Raw genomic sequence first — 16960 nt, forward strand, 5'->3', positions numbered from 1 at the left:
TAAGAGGTTGATTCATTCCACAAAGAGCCCATAGCATTATTTTAGGAAATAATATTATCAGAAACAGGACAAACTATCCCCAATTCCTCAATAAAATATTTTTTACAACATTGAAACCCCTGCTGTACAGACATCTTTGACCTGATGGGTGTCTGTCTGCAGCTGCTTTTCCAAAAGTACTGAAATATCTAGAAAATGTATAATCTGAGTGAGACTGATCCTTTACTGGGTGATACAGTGAGTGCAATGAAGGGGATTTACCCAGAGCATCAAACAGGCAGAGGAGAGCCTGCCCTTCTCTTTTCACTTGTTGGATCAGCAATACAAAATCAGAGCTCTCCTGATCATTCTTGGGGCACTGAAGACATCTGCTGGAAATGGGAATAAACTGCAGAAGGGTGTGCATGGCAGAATGAATTAAGGGACATTTATGAGAGGTTTATATTTACAAGGTGCCTAAATTGGTACAATATTTTCCATTTGAAAGCATCATTTGAACATATTTGAATAAATGCCTGTTCCTGCTGTTCTTGTTGCCACCAAGGAACAAAACTGCATTTCCTAAGCCCAGCAAGAATGAGTGCAATCTCTGCAGTCCCTTCACCCTGATGGGTGAGGCCATGTCTCAGACACACATGGACAGCACATGGCACCGTGTGCTGGCACTCAGGTGCCAGGTTTCCAGCTCTGAATGGATGTGAGATGTTTGTAGCTGGATACAGGGGATCACACAAATCTCCTTCCATCTCCATGTGTGAGTCTTGATTACAAATCAATTTCTAACRAATCCTGCTRTGACTCCATGTCCYCTTGAAAGAGCTTCCCAGGAAACCWTGCATTCTGCCAGGGAGTGTGGCCCTGCCTCTTGCACATCCCCAGYGGGTCCATCCCACAGCACAAAYCCACAGCTCAAGGYCTRCAAGGATTTTCCATCTTAAATCATTTACTTGCACCTCAAAAAAAAACCCCAGTATAAACCAATACTGCAACCTCAAGAAAGATAATTYGGTTTAGCAATTTAGATTGTGGCCCAGGGAGGGGATGCTGGAAACAACTGGGAGATGGGCAGGGATCCAGGAGGGTGACATGAGGGTGACCCACAGCCCATGCCCAGCAGAKTGTACATGTCTTTGACATCCCCCAACTCGACCAGAGGAATTYCATTTTACAGGAAGAGGACCAGGAGAAGTGGGGATTTGTGTCCCATTTTCCATGACCAGCAGGCACTTTCAGGTGGTTATAATGTTACAGCATCAGTTCCTTAGGTTCTGAGGGATGCTGTGCCCAGACCCGCAATCCCTGCAGATGAAATTTCCCTAAAATGCAGATGGRTGCCCCTCTCAGGTATAACTGCAGCCTCTTTCTTGCTGATTCCTTCAGCTTCTCATTGAAACACTCTGGGGCTCTCCGGGTGGAACGTCCTGCAGTTTCTGGATGCACTAATCCTACTCACTAAATACTGCCAGGACCTCAGCCAGGGTCTGGCTGCACCTTAGACTGTGCAGTGATGMATTTCATACAGAATTTAACAAGCTGGCTTTGTGCTGGATAGCTTGAGTGCTATCAGCAAACAGAACAGAGCACATAAATACACGATATTAATGACAGATATAAACTGTTTTGCTCATCTGCACTGGGGGTGTCACTCTTCTGGCACCAGCAGCCAGCCCTGCTGGGTTCCAGGTCCCAAGGACAGCAGCTCACAGGGCAGGAGAACGCTGTGCTGCCTTCTCATGGTTCTTTCTGACCAAAGCAGAATTCTGCACGAAACAGTAACCAGGTCTTTAAAAAGCCCTCACAGATTTCTGTGTTGTGTTCAGTAAAAATTTAGGAGCAGCTTTTGGAAAGACATGCAACAGTGACAGTGTATCTGTGTGTGCTCAAACACAGCCTGGGGGCAGGAGAGCTGGGTGGGAAGGGATTACACCAGGGACCTTCCCTCCCAGAGACAAATTCTGCCATTTCTGACTGCCATACTGGGCTATCAGTGAGAATGACACCCATAMAGGTTCGTTTATCTTTCCCCCTCTCAGCATCCCTGTGTGAGCATTGTCCAGCTGCTGATGGATGCTTTGCACTTCCATTCCAGCCCGAGGGCAGGGATGTGCACAGGGTAGGGGGGTCGGGTTTGGGGCAGGGTTTGTGCTCCCCTTTCCCCATCCCCAGCAGGCCAGGGCGAATTCCCAGTGCTCGAGTTTGCCTGCAGAGACAAGAAGACATCTCCTATGCTTGTGGAATATATAATAATAATAATACCTCTCACATCAAGGTATTATTTTTCCTTCCTGACTAGGCAGCTAAAACCTCTCTTTGCATTTTAAAGAATCGTGGTTTATTTGGGTTACATCACAAGTGTTCCAAGCCTGGGGCTGGCACAGGGGCTGATTATGCCTGTGCATGGGGTTGGTGCTGCTCYAAAACACAGTGAAGCAGGGGCAGCTCTTTGCAGATCCTGTGACTCCASTTTTGGTTTGGAAAGGCTGAAATCCTCAGCCCTTGAGCAGAAACTCCACAAGCCCTGAGGTGCAGCCACCAAAGGCAGATGTGACCACACTCCTGACAAACCCGAATTTTCATCCTAGTTAGGAAAATCCAACAAACCTCTACACACCCCAAAACATGCTCCCTGCTGTGGCCAGCCCTCCTGGCACTGTGCAGGGCTGCACTGCTCCAACCTGCTGGGAACTGTGGCTGTGCATGTCAGAACTGTCTGGAGAGTGTCCCTGCCTGACCCAAGGCTTTGTCCCTGTCACTTTGTCTGACACACATAAGGATGAGCAGAACCTGCTGACACCATGTTAATGTGAGGCTGGAAAACCTCATATTAGGGAGGCTGTGATGATCAAAACTGAAATATTTAAAGGGAGAAATTAAATGCTCAGGATGTCTTCAGATCGTTTCGAGGAAGGTAAGAAGGCAGCACATACATTACTGGAGAAAAAATAKCACAACAGGTAATTTTTGTTTACAAAAGAGAAAGAGATAAATTCTCATTCACAACCCTAGGGCTAAAGGAGCTGAGCTGCTGCCAGGAATTCCCAGCATGGAAACTTTCCCAAGTCCACAGGAGCAGCAKTTTAAAAGACCTCATTCAACTCCTCTATTTGCACCAGGACTGCAAAGAAACTGATTTAAAATTTCTCCTGGAATCCCTTATCTTTACAGATGCCAGAGTCAGCTGATCCGTAAAAAGTCTCTTTTTGAGGGGGATTGTGGTTTGTTCTCTGTGCACATTTCACATATCCAGCAAAACACTTATCTCTAAATAAGCACCTACTTCTTTGGGGTCATTCCTGACTAAAAAACGAGGTAATAGCAGTCAGAAAAACAGAGTGCACCTTCTTATCTTTACAGCTAAAGGTCTGACGTAAAAACGATTTGGCAGCTCCGTCCTTCCTTTGAGATACCAGAACACCACAAGAAAGGACCTGTGTCAGTGCAGAGTGCACCGGACAGGGAACCAAAGGAAGAGCTCCGTGGCTTTGCTCACCTTGCTTTGTGTAGATTTGGAGAATMTCTTCTGAATTCTGGATCTCTCTGACTTTGATCAGATGTGTTTTCTCTGCTTTACAACCTACAATCCACATACATTGCCATTACAAGGGAATGAAAGGGATAGCAGGGAGATGATTTGGTCCCACAGACAAGATGATGATATTTATCTCAAATATGTGATGGATTTAAGACAAGTCTTTCTGCTGCCTCTCACAAATCACTTCCCCTCCTCTCTGCTTGCTGAGACCCACAGGTGAGATGCTTTGTGACAAGGACTCCAAAATAAGAGAAAAAGCACTTTTTCCAGAAGCTCAGAGTACTGCCCTGATTCATTTTTTCAGTTCACATACATTATTATAGCCCTTTTTTTTTTTTTTTTTTTTTTTTTTTTTTTTTTTTTTTTTTTTTTTTTTTTTTTTTTTTTTTACAGCATGGGAATTGAAAAGCACTGGATCTGTGCTCGGTTTGGACCTGCAAAATACCATGTTGAGAAGCAGATTTATTGACCAATCCTGGTATCAGTCCACAGTGCCAAAGCGAGACGTGTGTTTGGGAGAGCAGAATCACATATCTAAGGGACACATGGATGTCCTCATCTCMAAACCCACTGACACTCAGTGCAGGTCCCTGGTGGGCACCTGGTACTGMAACAAACCTGGAACCTCCTTAAATCCTCAAAGCCAGAGCAGGTCACTTGTACCCAACAAATTTCCTTTCAAAACACCAAATTAGCATGACAGGAAAAAGCAAACTGACAGCAAAACCCCAAAATATCATTCATAAATTTCACAAAGCCCCAGAATATCATTAATAAGTTTCACTAAACCTCACATACCATAAAGCTAGCCCTTCCCTTTTCTAAACACTGTTTGTTTGTACAAATTTCCCCAAAATAACTTTGGTGTTGGSATGTCAGCCACACTCCTGCCTCATACCTCACTGGACTGAGATCAAACCCTGAAGAAAGACTTTGCAAAACTTCACAAGGCCAAAGAAACCAAGCAGACAGTAATTTTCCAAGCCCGACATAATGACTGTTTGCAAAACTTACTACATGAAATTGAAACAAAAATCAATCAATGGATCCTGTTTACCACTCAAGACAGTCATAAAAACTGATGCATCAGSGGTGATAAAGCTTTTACTAACCTTTGTGTTATCTACTTCTATTGACTCTCCTGGCTCTCCAGATTGCCCACTTGCAATTCTTCAGTMTGGCAACAGCTCTGATCAGTTTTCATTTTCCCTTTATAYTCTCAGCAGAAGGGGCAAATAATTWATCACCTTCATGGCTTGTTTTCCTAAAGCTGAGCTGTATTTTCTAGAGCTGTAATGMTGCAAGAAAAATAGAGTTTACTCTRATTCCAGGAGCAGATCCAGCCCATCTATTTCCCATTTTGGAAATGCACAGTTAGCTCTGGAGCACAAGGGGMACTCTAGGTCTAGTAAAACACAGACTGGCAACATGTGAGCAGTTCACTTCCCTGAAGCACTAAATCTTTTAAAAGGTTTTTTTTTTTTTTTTGCACAAGTGCTGGTATACTTCTGCAGCCAGATCTATTTCGGGAGCTCAGCATCCAGTCCTCATCTCACACTGGCTTCTCACACTCTGTGCCCCATTGCATGCTCTTTCCACAAACTCAGGGATGGCTGAGAATGGAGAGGAAAAAACAGTGGCAGGAAGRCTTTTCCTGAACCAGTTTACAGGAGCATATAAAGGCAGAACTGTGTGTGAAGGAAACAGTTTTTACCTTGAAGAGTCTCTGTGGAGAGACTGAAATAAACCTTTTACCAAAGGATGCTTATGYCCTGAATGGTCTGGTTGTCTGCAAGCAAATGGAATGATGTGGGGAGACAGCAGCCAAAACCCCAGGTGCCACTGCAGCATGGCAGCTCTGGCGTTTGCAAGATGCTTCTTATCAGACAGAGAACTCCAAGAGTGCCTCCAAGKGAGMTAAGCACTTCAAGAGAAACCACAGYTCTGTTTGTAAGCACAAGTTCTACTGCAGTGGTGTAAATAAAAAGASCTCAGTTCTGTCCTAGTCTGGATGCAGCTCTAAAGCTAGGAKAATATTTATATTTGTATAGGGTATYCTGATGAGRAATGTGGAATAATTTGTTTCAGGAAAAATTACTTCTATCAGTATAAAATTGTATCATTCCCTGATCTATATTACATTACTGTAGCTATGCCAGTAAAAGAAAAATCCCACCTCTAAATGACATTATAATGCTGATTTCAAGCCCATGCACAGACCAGGTACTCACTKCAGGCTCCATTTCCTGCTTCCTCACAGTAGCACTGCAAGTTTACATCTTCTCGACAACATATTTTGACTGTTCTCTGGCTCTCCTGCCCACACACCATACACAAGAAGTTAATTTGTTTCCCCAGTTGCTGTAGATTAGTCAYAAGTGTTTCTTGGGCACTCCAGAGGAATTCTAGCCCCTACATCCTTGTCGTCTATCCCAGCAGCTGCAAGGAGAGCTTTGTGACTCAATTTTTAGGAGTGAAGTCCAGCTGAGTTACTTGCAGTCTGGCAAAATGGTCAGAGACTACTGAATGAGGGGGATTAAGCTTTCAAAACAGAATTTCAGCTCTGGCCTTGAAAGGACATTACATGGTGTACTCCAAAAAGCAGTTTTTCACTCAGTGCACTCTTCTTGGCCAAGAACTGTCAGAATACCAAATCCATGTTTTCCTTTTCCCTCTGTTTCTAGTGAGCTSTGTGCTGCCCCAGTAGAGCACAAATGTTTCTCTGTCAGACTCATTTCAGGGAAAGAAAAGAAGCCTGTGTGAGCAAGCTCAGGTTCCTTGGGGCAGGAACAAATCCATTCTGGTACTGAGACCTTGAGCAYACACACTAAAGGCTTGTTGAGCCAGCTACTGCTCCTGTCTCTCCCAAAGCCAGTGGGATACTGAAGCTCCACATGAAATTGCTCCAGGGGTTTGCAGCTCCGTTATCAAGGCAACCTGAAATAAGCACAGTTTAATKTACCAGGTTGAAAGCTGCTGGTTCTGGGTCAGCTTCATGTGCAATTCCATGAGATCTGAGAAGGCACCAAGTGAAAAACTAACTGGAGGCAGTTATTGATTCAGTCATCTGCCCTTAATTAACTTCTATTGCCCCAATACCGCTGGAATTAAATATGGATCAAGCCAGAACTCAGAGCTTGCTCTAAATTACAGATTAATCTTGAAGCAGACCCTTGCAAAGCTCCTTGTTTTCCTCTCTGCCAGCTCACATTTCAGTTCCTGATGTGCTAGCTGGAATGCCAGCCCTTTCCACATTTACCATGSACTGAAATTTGCAGCTGTGAGAGATGTTTTGGGCAGCTCTTTGTCGGTGTGCTGTGCTCCCAAATAGCTCTGAGGACTGAGCAATGTTCATTCAGAGATTTCCCTGCAATCTATGTTAATACTCCAATATTTTCAAGCAGGACCCCTGGAACTAAGTTTTGTCATGTCAGGATGCATTTATGTCAAGTTTCTTGGCTGGTGATGAAGAGATGTTTGCTAATTACAGACTATGAGAATMCAGGGAGCTGTTTAAAGGTGTCCAGGACAGACAGGGCAGGAGCGGTTTGCACTGAGAGTCCTGAGATGCCTTAGTGGGGTTGGGAAAAGCCAATGTGTATTCATGCAGCACACCAGCATGCTCCTAAATCCCAGATTTCATTTAATAAAGCAGTAAGCCTCTTGATCTTACAGTCCTGATAAAAAAAATGTCAGCAATGTGAGCAGAATGTAATCAAGGCAGAGGTGGCAAAGGATGTCAGGAAGAACAGCTCTGAAGGGCATGAACTGCACCAGACAGCACCCAGAAATGGCTTCTGTGCCAACATTTTAGACAAAGCCCTTTTTTAATTGGGGGGAAAAGAAAAGAGAATAGTGTGATGAATGAGAACAATTTTGTGACAATTCAAGTTGTCCACCAAAATCAGGGAGAGTTTCTACTTCATGTAGTAATCCCAATTAAAGGCAGCCCCACAAAGCCCATGGGCAAATTAAAGACATTCAAACTCAGAGAGTTCTCCAGAGCCCAGGGAGACACTGTTCTGCTTCAAGCACCTTGTGTTTTACTCTTCCTCTGACCCTGCAGTCAGGACTTGGGAACCTTTGGGAGACCATTACATTTTGTTTCCTTGACTGGACACTGCTGATTGCTGTTCTCAGCCAGAAATGCAGTCATATGTAACAGGCATTTATTCACTCTTCATAAAACAATAAACACACCCCTCACATAATGTGATTTTAATGCATTTATCCTCTGTGTGGGTCTGCAGCTGCAGTGTTTGCATCGATTGAGGGAGCAGCATCCTGGTTTTGCTTTGCTGTGAGGTGATGGTCACTGTCATGACTGAGGCAGCCTGGGACAGAGCTGTGCTGGGGAAGCCTCTGGCACTTGTGGAAATCTCCTGGCTGCCCCTCTTTGAGGCTGAGCATCCCTCTGGTTTTCCTACATTTTGGCTTCAGCGTTAGAACAGGAGACGCAGCGTTTGTGAGTGAGGCAATCGGGGCAGTGTGCAGGGCTGGTACAGCCTCACTCAGAATGGAAACAGGACTTTGAGCCGGCTGAGAGAACAAGGGGGTGTCTTATGCTGCAGCCAGCTCAAGTATTAAAGCCATTTCGTAAGCASGGAGTGCAGCCAAGCCTGTCAGCACACGTTATAAACCTGAGCTGGGGCAGTCTCCGCTGAGATGGGTCTGTGGGACCTGCTCTCAGGGCTGCTGGAGGCAATCACTGCAATTCCTCCTTCAGGGCTTTCAAAGAGACATGGCACAGACTGGATTTAGGATTTTGCTACTCATAAGCTTGCTACTGCTGGATCAGACCATCAGCCAGGCTTCCAAATTCAAAGCCAGGAAGCACAGCAAACGTAGAGTGAAAGGTACTGGGTCTGAACTGGGAGGAGGGGTAGAAGCTTATGGACTATGCAAATTTACTGTGTGCTTTAAATAGCATTGCATGAACTAAAAACTAACATTACACAAATGTGAATTTATAAAGGACATTTGAGTCTACATTATATATAATCTGCCTTTAAAATACTTTTCTGTGCATTAGCAAAGCCACAAATAAGGTGCCAGAATGAATTATGGAAATAGAGCTGTACAACAGCTGCAAATACATTGCTCTGTTACAACTCTTCACCTGTGTCAACATTATTTAGAGCTCACAGGTACAGCTGAGAGAGAATTCTGGTTATGTATCTATATTGACTAAGATCAGAAAAATGGAAATTCATGTATATAGGGGAAACAAGAGAAGTATTCAGTCTCCAAGGATTGCTGTTCAGATTTTTGTACCATTTCCTAATTTTAACAGAATGTCTGTCTACTCTTTGTGGAATGTTATTCCACTTGTGTGAAAAGTACTGTGAAATGGCAAGTCAAACTAATTAGCAGGTCAACATCAAAGAATTAGCAGGAAAAGACAAAGCATCAGTWCCCACAGCAAAGTTTACAGAGCAAAGAGAAAACAAACCCACMGAATGTTTTTTAGAAATGTCTGTGTATTTAATTTAAAGACTCATTTCTAGTAAAATCGGGTATGATGGAGGCTACACGAATGGCAAATATTTGAACTCTTAGTTAATTAAAAAACTGTGGCTTTGATAAAGGCATTGTACAAGAAGATTGTGTTGCTCTGGAGCCACACTCTTGTAGGCACTTGCTTCTCCTTTGGAATCTCTAGGGTTTTAAGCTTGGGGTCTTAGGGCAAGCAGACAGGAATCCTACAGGAATGTTATAATTAAGGACAAATCTTTAAAAATAATCAAAACACATCTCAGCAAAGCAGCAGCCTAAGGTATTTTGAAACAGCTTTTAACATGGAATTTCTAAAATGTTTTGTGTTTGCATATCTGTTAACTTCTGTATGTTCCTTCTGTGTAAGAAAAAGATGACCTGAAGACTCAGATTGACAAGTTGTGGCGAGAAGTAAATGCTCTGAAGGAAATACAAGCACTCCAGACAGGTAAAGCAGCTAATGCTGGTCAGTGGCTTCCAAAAGCTGTCCCTGCCTCTCTCCTTCACTCCCATCCCTCTCTTTAATGGGATTTTGTGACTGAGGAATAGAGTTCCATAAAAACATGGCATGCCATAGCTGTGCCAGACACACAAGTGTTGAAGGAAGCATTCAAGTAAAATCAGGTCTCAACTAATTTTACTTAGTTAGGTAAAGTTTACTTGGGGAAGGAGTGGTGATTCTTCACCAGGAGCTAATCTGGAGCAATTATTTTTGTCTTTGCCCTACACAGCTCCAAGCTCTGAGTTTTGTATCATCCAAGGCAGCACAATGAGCATTTCTAGGTCTGAGAGTTTCAGTGGTCAACAATTTAAGTGCCCAGCTTTGATATGAACATATATTTGAATGTGAATGTTGCCATAAAACTTCAAAGTTGTATCCACTGTGAGTTCAGAAATATCCTGGACCAACGTGTAGAATTCTTTAAGCATTGAAATAACCAGATGGAAATTTCCAAACAAAATAAGAAGGGTAAATACACTCGTACCTACTAGACAGTWGTGCTTTTTCACAGCTGTTGACACAAAACTTGGCATTTAAACATGTACAGGAGGACATTACTGGGGAAATTACATCATTCTCATGAAACAGTGTATTTTCCTTAGGGATGGTAATATCTGGGTTATCCAGTTTTATGTCTTGTGTTRCAAAGAGCTTTATGAGCTTTACAAACTATTTTTATTTCAAATGTCTTATAAGAAGGCTTTAGAAGTTTCTTAAAAGAGGAAGCCCAAGCTAGACAAGTAACTCTTGTTTAAAAGTAATTCTTGTGCTGCTTCCAGAAGGAGCTTGAGASCAAGCATGCAGTGGCTTAGAAATGAAACCAGAGCTGGGAGACTTTCTATCCTCAAAACTTATTTTGAGCTTTATTCTAAATTTATAACCCACACTGTTCAGCTGGATTCCAAATCTGGCAAAAAGACACCTATCACCCCCTTAGCTCTGACTTTGTTCATGTCCTTGTGATAACTGAAAAAAGGAGCTCCTTTTTCAGCTTATGGACATTTCCAAGACACACCTTAAAAATCTGATTTCTTCTTTTGCTTGAATTTCCTTGCTCTCCTTTCTACATAGARTGAAATGTGAAATGGTACCACACACCATTGTGCAGCACATACTTTCTGCCTAAAGAGATCCAGTCCTTACAATTTCTGCAGCATGGCTGAAGTAAAGTCTCTCTGATCTTTCCAATGAATATAAATTTGTAAAGGATTCCACATTTAATAAAGATATTTATTACTTCTCTTTGGCCATTAGCAGTTGGAAGGGTTAAAATTTGAAGATTAAGCCTTAATATAAAATGATGACTCTGAAAATGCAGCTAAGGAATGCAGTGAACATTAAAAACTGGRAATACTAAAAGCCTGAGACCTAGGAAGTGGCCCAAACTGATTTCTATATCCTGTTGATCAGAGACATAATTACTTTTTTACAAGAACAGATGATAGGAATTAGAAGCAGATTACAGAAAACATCAGGACAGAAGATGCACACAAGTACAAGGTGAGCTTAAACAATAGAAGAAATAATCTGCATGGATTCTAAAAATAATTGGCACAGGAGTCTATTCAAGGTCTTAGATACCTTCCTCAGCTCAGAAGAAACACTCCACCAAGGAGGGTTCCCCCGCCATCACTATTTTTCTTGGGAGAATTAGTTTTTCTGAAAATCTGCATTAGGAGAGAAGGCAAAGTTTAAGGATTCCCTCCTGTGCTCTTGCCCCGACAGACCTCGGGCTGGAACAACTCCTGCAGCAGCTCTGCAAGGCAATTCCTGCTCCATTAGGACTTTACACCAAACTTCCCTARCAGAAGTAAAGCTAACAGATTTGTAAATTCAAAAGTTTAGAAGATTGGGTCCAGATTGTCCTGCCAGCTCAGTAGCAAGTGTGCACTTTTAAAAARCATTTATAGATTTAAGTCACTTTACCTCATTTGAATTTAGAGTTTGAAGGGAGAGACTGCTGGAAAGAATATAAATTAACACCTAGAGAGGTGAATACGCAACCTTCTGCAGGTAGAATTACACTTTTATTGATCACTCAGAGATTAGTATTGTGAATTTCAAACCAGTATTTTCCTGGTCAGCAGGACATATTTAATACAGCACTTTTCTGTCCTGCCTTTACTGGAAACTGAGCTTAGACAAGRTGTAAAACATTTAGATCTGTCTCCACTATAAAGCCAGAGATTTCCTGCTGACCAACTTACATCTGCCAGTAACACAAACATCCATACCTCAACTCATTCCATGAGTGTCAAGACTGTTGAAACAAGGTTAAAAATGCATGAAAGCAGGATTATTTGATAAAAGATKCACTGAGAACAGGTCTGGGTTATATCTGGGCAGTCTGTTTCCAGAGGCACGCTGATGTGCTGGCTGCACACAGGAGCCCCAGCAGGTAAGTCTGATCCTTCTCCTACTTTCAGACCCACCCTGTGGAGTCAAGAGTTTTTTTGCTTGCTGAGGGATTTTGCTAGATTTTCCACATCCCTTTGGGAAATCATCATTTGAGGAACCATTACTGGAAGCTGAAGGCCACACTTGCACTGAACATGCAAACTCGTGTCTGTTCACAGTGTGCCTTCGTGGGACCAAGGCCCATAAGAAGTGCTACCTCATGTCAGAAGGCACCAAACATTTCCACGAGGCCAACGAGGACTGCATATCCAAGGGGGGAACATTGGCCATCCCCAGGAATAACGAGGAAACCAACATCCTTCGAGATTACGGCAAGAAAAGCGTGCCCCGAGCGTCCGAGTTCTGGCTGGGCATCACGGACATGGTGAACGAGGGGCAGTTTGTGGATGTCAGCGGCATGGCTCTGCAGTACTCCAACTGGGACCGTGCCCAGCCCAACGGGGGCAAGAGGCAAAACTGYGTGTTCTTTTCTCAGTCATCCCAAGGCAGGTGGGTGGATGAAGTCTGCCGCACTGCCAAGAGATACATTTGTGAATTCCTGATCCCATAATTACGCACACAAAAGACCACGGCCGTGTTCTGGGTTATCAATACACAGTTTTGCTTTATGACCCCTCCCACTTAGAGAGTGGAGAGTTAAAATCATACCTCTCCTGCATTGAACTCACTCTTTCCTGAAACAAGTTTTCTTTGTTAATTTATTTTCTATTCRGATGCTAAAAATGTTTAGTGACTACGCTCATTATGTACAGGGATATATATTATGTTGTGACCTACATCGTATCATATTTTAGCATATTATTTCAGCCTGATGTTTGGGTTGCTGGATGTCACCTCCTATTTCTGTACTTTAATTACAAAATATTGCTGCATGGTAACCCTTTCCAATGAGGTGCAGGGATCCTCTCAGCTCTGGAGTTTAAGAGGGGCTTTGAGATTACGTGAGCTCCTGCGAAAAACAGCCATTATCCTTTACAGAGTTTAATGGGCTGGATTTGTGGCCAAAACTTTACCTATGGGTTAAGAATGCTAAACGAGACAGGAAAATCTGATGTTGATTATTTAACTTCATGCAGTTCACAGTGATGCACTGCTAGAAAAATGGGGAGTAGCTGTTTTAAAACATCGGTTAGTCTAGACATGTTTGMTTCTAAATGTCTCAATTATGGTTAAATATTAGATGCCATTTGGAACATTCCCACAGCAGAAACCAGCCTGGGATTAGATCCCACTCTGCCGTGTGAAGCCTGGCTAAGCCTCGTGTTGTGCAGGCTCAGAGAGGCTCTGCCATTCTCAGCCCCTCTCCAAAGCCCCRTGAGGCACAGAGGAGCCCCTTTCTGGCACAGCATTCTCATTCCCTCACCTCTCCCATGGGAAGGGCCACACACCCCCGTGGGACAGAGGAGTGGGGCCAGACCACCTCATGCAAATGTTCCCAGTGTAACACCTCACATTTGAAAATGGAGTAAAACACGCTGGCTGCTTTTTGCTGTTCTGGACATCACAACAGTGTTTTGCCTTTGTGTCATAAATACAGCTTCTCTCTTGTGTATGGGAATTTCATTTAAATATTTAAATATATTGCTTCTTGGAGAATATTTCCTTTTCCTTATCTTTCAAATGTGCAAGACTTTTTTCAATGATGCAATAAATTTGCAATTACTGGTACATAATTGTTGCAGTATTTTTGACAGCTTATTTGGGTGAGGGCCATTCTTTCTTAGGATTTTTCTTGAGGATTCAAAAAGAGCTYTTTATTTTTATTATTGTACTTACAGGCCACAGGATCAAATGTGGTTCCCCACTTGCCCAAAAGCTGTTTGAGATCAAATTACTCAAGGAATCACTGTTGTGTGTTGTAACTAAGTTCATTTTCCAACACTTAATGTATTTATAAAATAGGCCTGATTCTGAATTCTCTCATTTACTCGTGAGTTGAAACAGAGAAGCAAAAAGGCCTTAATAGCACCATACCTGAACAGTGCCTACCACAGATCACTACATCTCAACCTGAACTCTGATGGTTTGCCAGATACCACAAAGAAAGCTGCAAAATGCTCTCTCCCCTTTAAAAAAAAATCAATCCTATGCACATGACCAAACAAACAAGGCAAACCAAATATATATATATTAATAYGAAAAATAAAAATATAATAAACTCATATGAAATACATTATGATAGTGATTGATACACAAAATATTCCATATCCACAAGACTAGGCAGTCAGCATTTTGTTCAGGATMGTAGGTGGCCCTGGGTTTTCAGAAAGGTTGAGAAGTACTCTAAGCACAACACAAGAGCTTTTCTAGTTATAAGCCATTTATTGGTTGGCTGGTCCTGTAACAACTATTTACTAAGCAATACATTAAGCACTCTGTAACCTTTGACAAATTATTTATAACTGTTAATTAATGAAAACCATCCTTTTGTTAGCATGCTGTCAGCATGATTAATCTGTTCTCAGTGTTGTGAAAGACAGATGCCCCCAATAGTCTCATTTGGCTTTCTTGGCAAACAGGAACAAGTAAGAGTGCATAAACAAGGTTACATAGGAAACAGTGATTAGAAGGAAATGATTACCATATGAATTGGGTAATTCTACTGAAATTTTGAGGGAAGGTGACCAGAATAGAATGTTCTGGAGACTCCRCCAGTTTTCTTTCCCAGGCTTTGCGTTAGCAGCATTGCATTGAAAGAAGAGAAAAAGGCCTTTGGTGAATAGGCAGGGAAATGTCAGGTTTCAGTCGAGATACAGATGTTCTTCATTATGCAGGGTACAAAAAACTCTGACAAAGAAACTCATTAGTAGAGCTGGGTGAAGAATGGGTTGTCTGGTTTTGTGGTCAGTCCAAAAAAAAAAAAAAACCAGAGAAAACTGATTACAAGTCTCCCTTACCTTCCATGTCAACCAGGTAGTATTAAAAGGTGATTTTAATTCTTYCTTTTTGTCATTATGCAGTAAACTTTGCTGCAATTAAGAATCCCTGCTTTTTTACCTCTGCTTCTTCTCACCTTCCTGCTCGGCAGAGTATTTACACCACACAGTCATCTCTGCTCCCCTCTTGAGTCAGGAAACAGGGCTGGTTCCTCATTCTTCATAAGATTAAGATAAAGCTGACTTWTTGAGGAAAAATTAAATAGTGCCCTACCAACTCTGCTCCCAAAGGGATGACACTTGAAGTTGGGAGTTAATGATTCATGTGAAAAACATTCAGGAATATGATCTTTCTAACTGAAAGTGCTGAGATCTGCTTTTTAGCACTCTTATGTGCTGCATTTGAGTATTCCAACTGCTTGTTGGGTATTTGTAGCAGAGGATCCCCATTAGAGGATAGTGTGCAGCTTAGGGCTACATAAGTGTGTGCTTTGAGATTTTTAACATATTTTGGAAGTTTCTTGTTACCACCAAAGACAGAAAAATTGTGAAGAGTTTTATGAGTTTGATCAATGWGTTAAAATGCTGGATTCTCTCCAGCTATGAAATAGGGGGTCCAGCACASAAATGTTTGTGCCAAGAAAAGCAATTTTAAAATGAGTAATGAGGGCACATTGTTAACCATTACTCTTAAAAGATCTATTTTTCATTTTAAAGGCTGCACAAGCACAGACTATTTTTGGGAGTAATTCTCCCTTCGGTCCCTTTTCAAACCCACAGAATACATATATATATTCTCATTCAGTAAGGAAAGGTCAACACCTTAAATCAAACATCTTGTGCAGTAAAAGCAAGACTTTCAAGGGAACTCATGACCARGTTTTAAGGAGTACATTCAGACCCGAGGTCCAACAGTGTTCAACACTCAATAATTGAGCCCTTTTAAGAATCCAGCTACTTGGTGCCAACATGATCTTCTAGTCATTGGAAACCTTTTTCTCTGTTATTTCCAGGTCATTATGTACCAGTTGAAATGAAATCCAATGCAGCCATTAATTTGCACTTCCATAAATGCTTTTTTTTCTTATTAGATCATCTTAAAATTAAGTTAGCAGATTAGGCAACTGTGACTGCTTTTTTTCATAACTGAATTACAGGATCAGTAGATATCAGGAATGTAAGTTAATGTAATGGGAGCCTCTTAATGAATTCAAACTGGTTTTCAGGYAGAACAAAAGTTAGCTGAAGATCTGTAAAATAGTCCACTGTAACATGCACAGGGGAAGAWTTCCCACAGTCCTATCAAGGAAACAAAGTTATGACTGCAAACCAGATGTGATGTGCTTCAGTGGAATGACAGAGATTCAGAGAGARATGGAAACAAAAGCAAGTTCAACAGATAAACAGTGTACAGTGAGCCAAAAGTTAACAAGAAGGGGTGGAGAATGACTTAAGATACTTCTTTATGCAAATGCATTACACACTTCAGTTATTTTAAAATAGGTGGATTGAAATCCCTCACAAGTGAAATGTTCCTATGTCAATTGTCAACAGTTTAAGCAAAATCAGAAYCAGGTCAAGAATCTTCTGAGTATTTAAAAAATAAGTTTACTGTAGTCCATACAGCACTAACTTCTCTGACTTATTAGTCTTGTTTTTCCATGTCATAGTACAGCTGCCAGGCTGTGGAAAAAAACAAAAACTCCACTAAAATACTTTTGTAGAATTTATCAGAAATACTGCTCTTCTTCGCAGCAGTGAAGAAAATTATCCAGGATAGTGTGGAGTTGACAGGCACACCCCATGCTGTATTACCTGATTTTGTCTCTGGACTGCTGCAGCCTGAGACTTTGGAGGGGTTTTTACTGTCAGTGGGTAGTAAAGACAAAGTGAACACACAGCTGAAGSTGTTGTGACACTCCTGCCCACCTGCAAGCTGCAGTCTTGAAAGCAGATGGCAAACAGAAAATGCTCTCAGACAAGCAGGGTTTGCTTGCACTGGGGCAGATCCTGCTTTTAATAGCTTCCAACCCAGCAGCAACCCCAAACTTGAAATAACCCTTAGACCTTGGCTGAATTGCCCAAATCCAGGAAAAACCCCCAAATCCAGATTCACCCCCCACCTCGGGCAGTGCC

The 16960-nt window shown here is 42.1% G+C and overlaps 1 protein-coding gene across 1 annotated transcript; it reads left to right on the plus strand.

Moving 5' to 3' along the window:
• The first annotated feature begins 8223 nt into the window (after nt 1–8223).
• On the plus strand, nt 8224–12914 carry CLEC3A (C-type lectin domain family 3 member A). The gene is made up of 3 exons (XM_057380394.1): nt 8224–8388; nt 9396–9476; nt 12107–12914. Exons 1-3 carry the CDS (start codon nt 8274–8276, stop codon nt 12496–12498), a joined length of 588 nt encoding a protein of 195 aa, XP_057236377.1. The 5' UTR covers nt 8224–8273; the 3' UTR covers nt 12499–12914.
• The last annotated feature ends 4046 nt before the right edge of the window (nt 12915–16960 follow it).

This window comes from Malurus melanocephalus, unplaced genomic scaffold (genome assembly GCF_030028575.1).
Source record: "Malurus melanocephalus ecotype Western Australia unplaced genomic scaffold, MMel_1.1 scaffold_451, whole genome shotgun sequence".
Lineage (NCBI taxonomy): Eukaryota > Metazoa > Chordata > Aves > Passeriformes > Maluridae > Malurus > Malurus melanocephalus.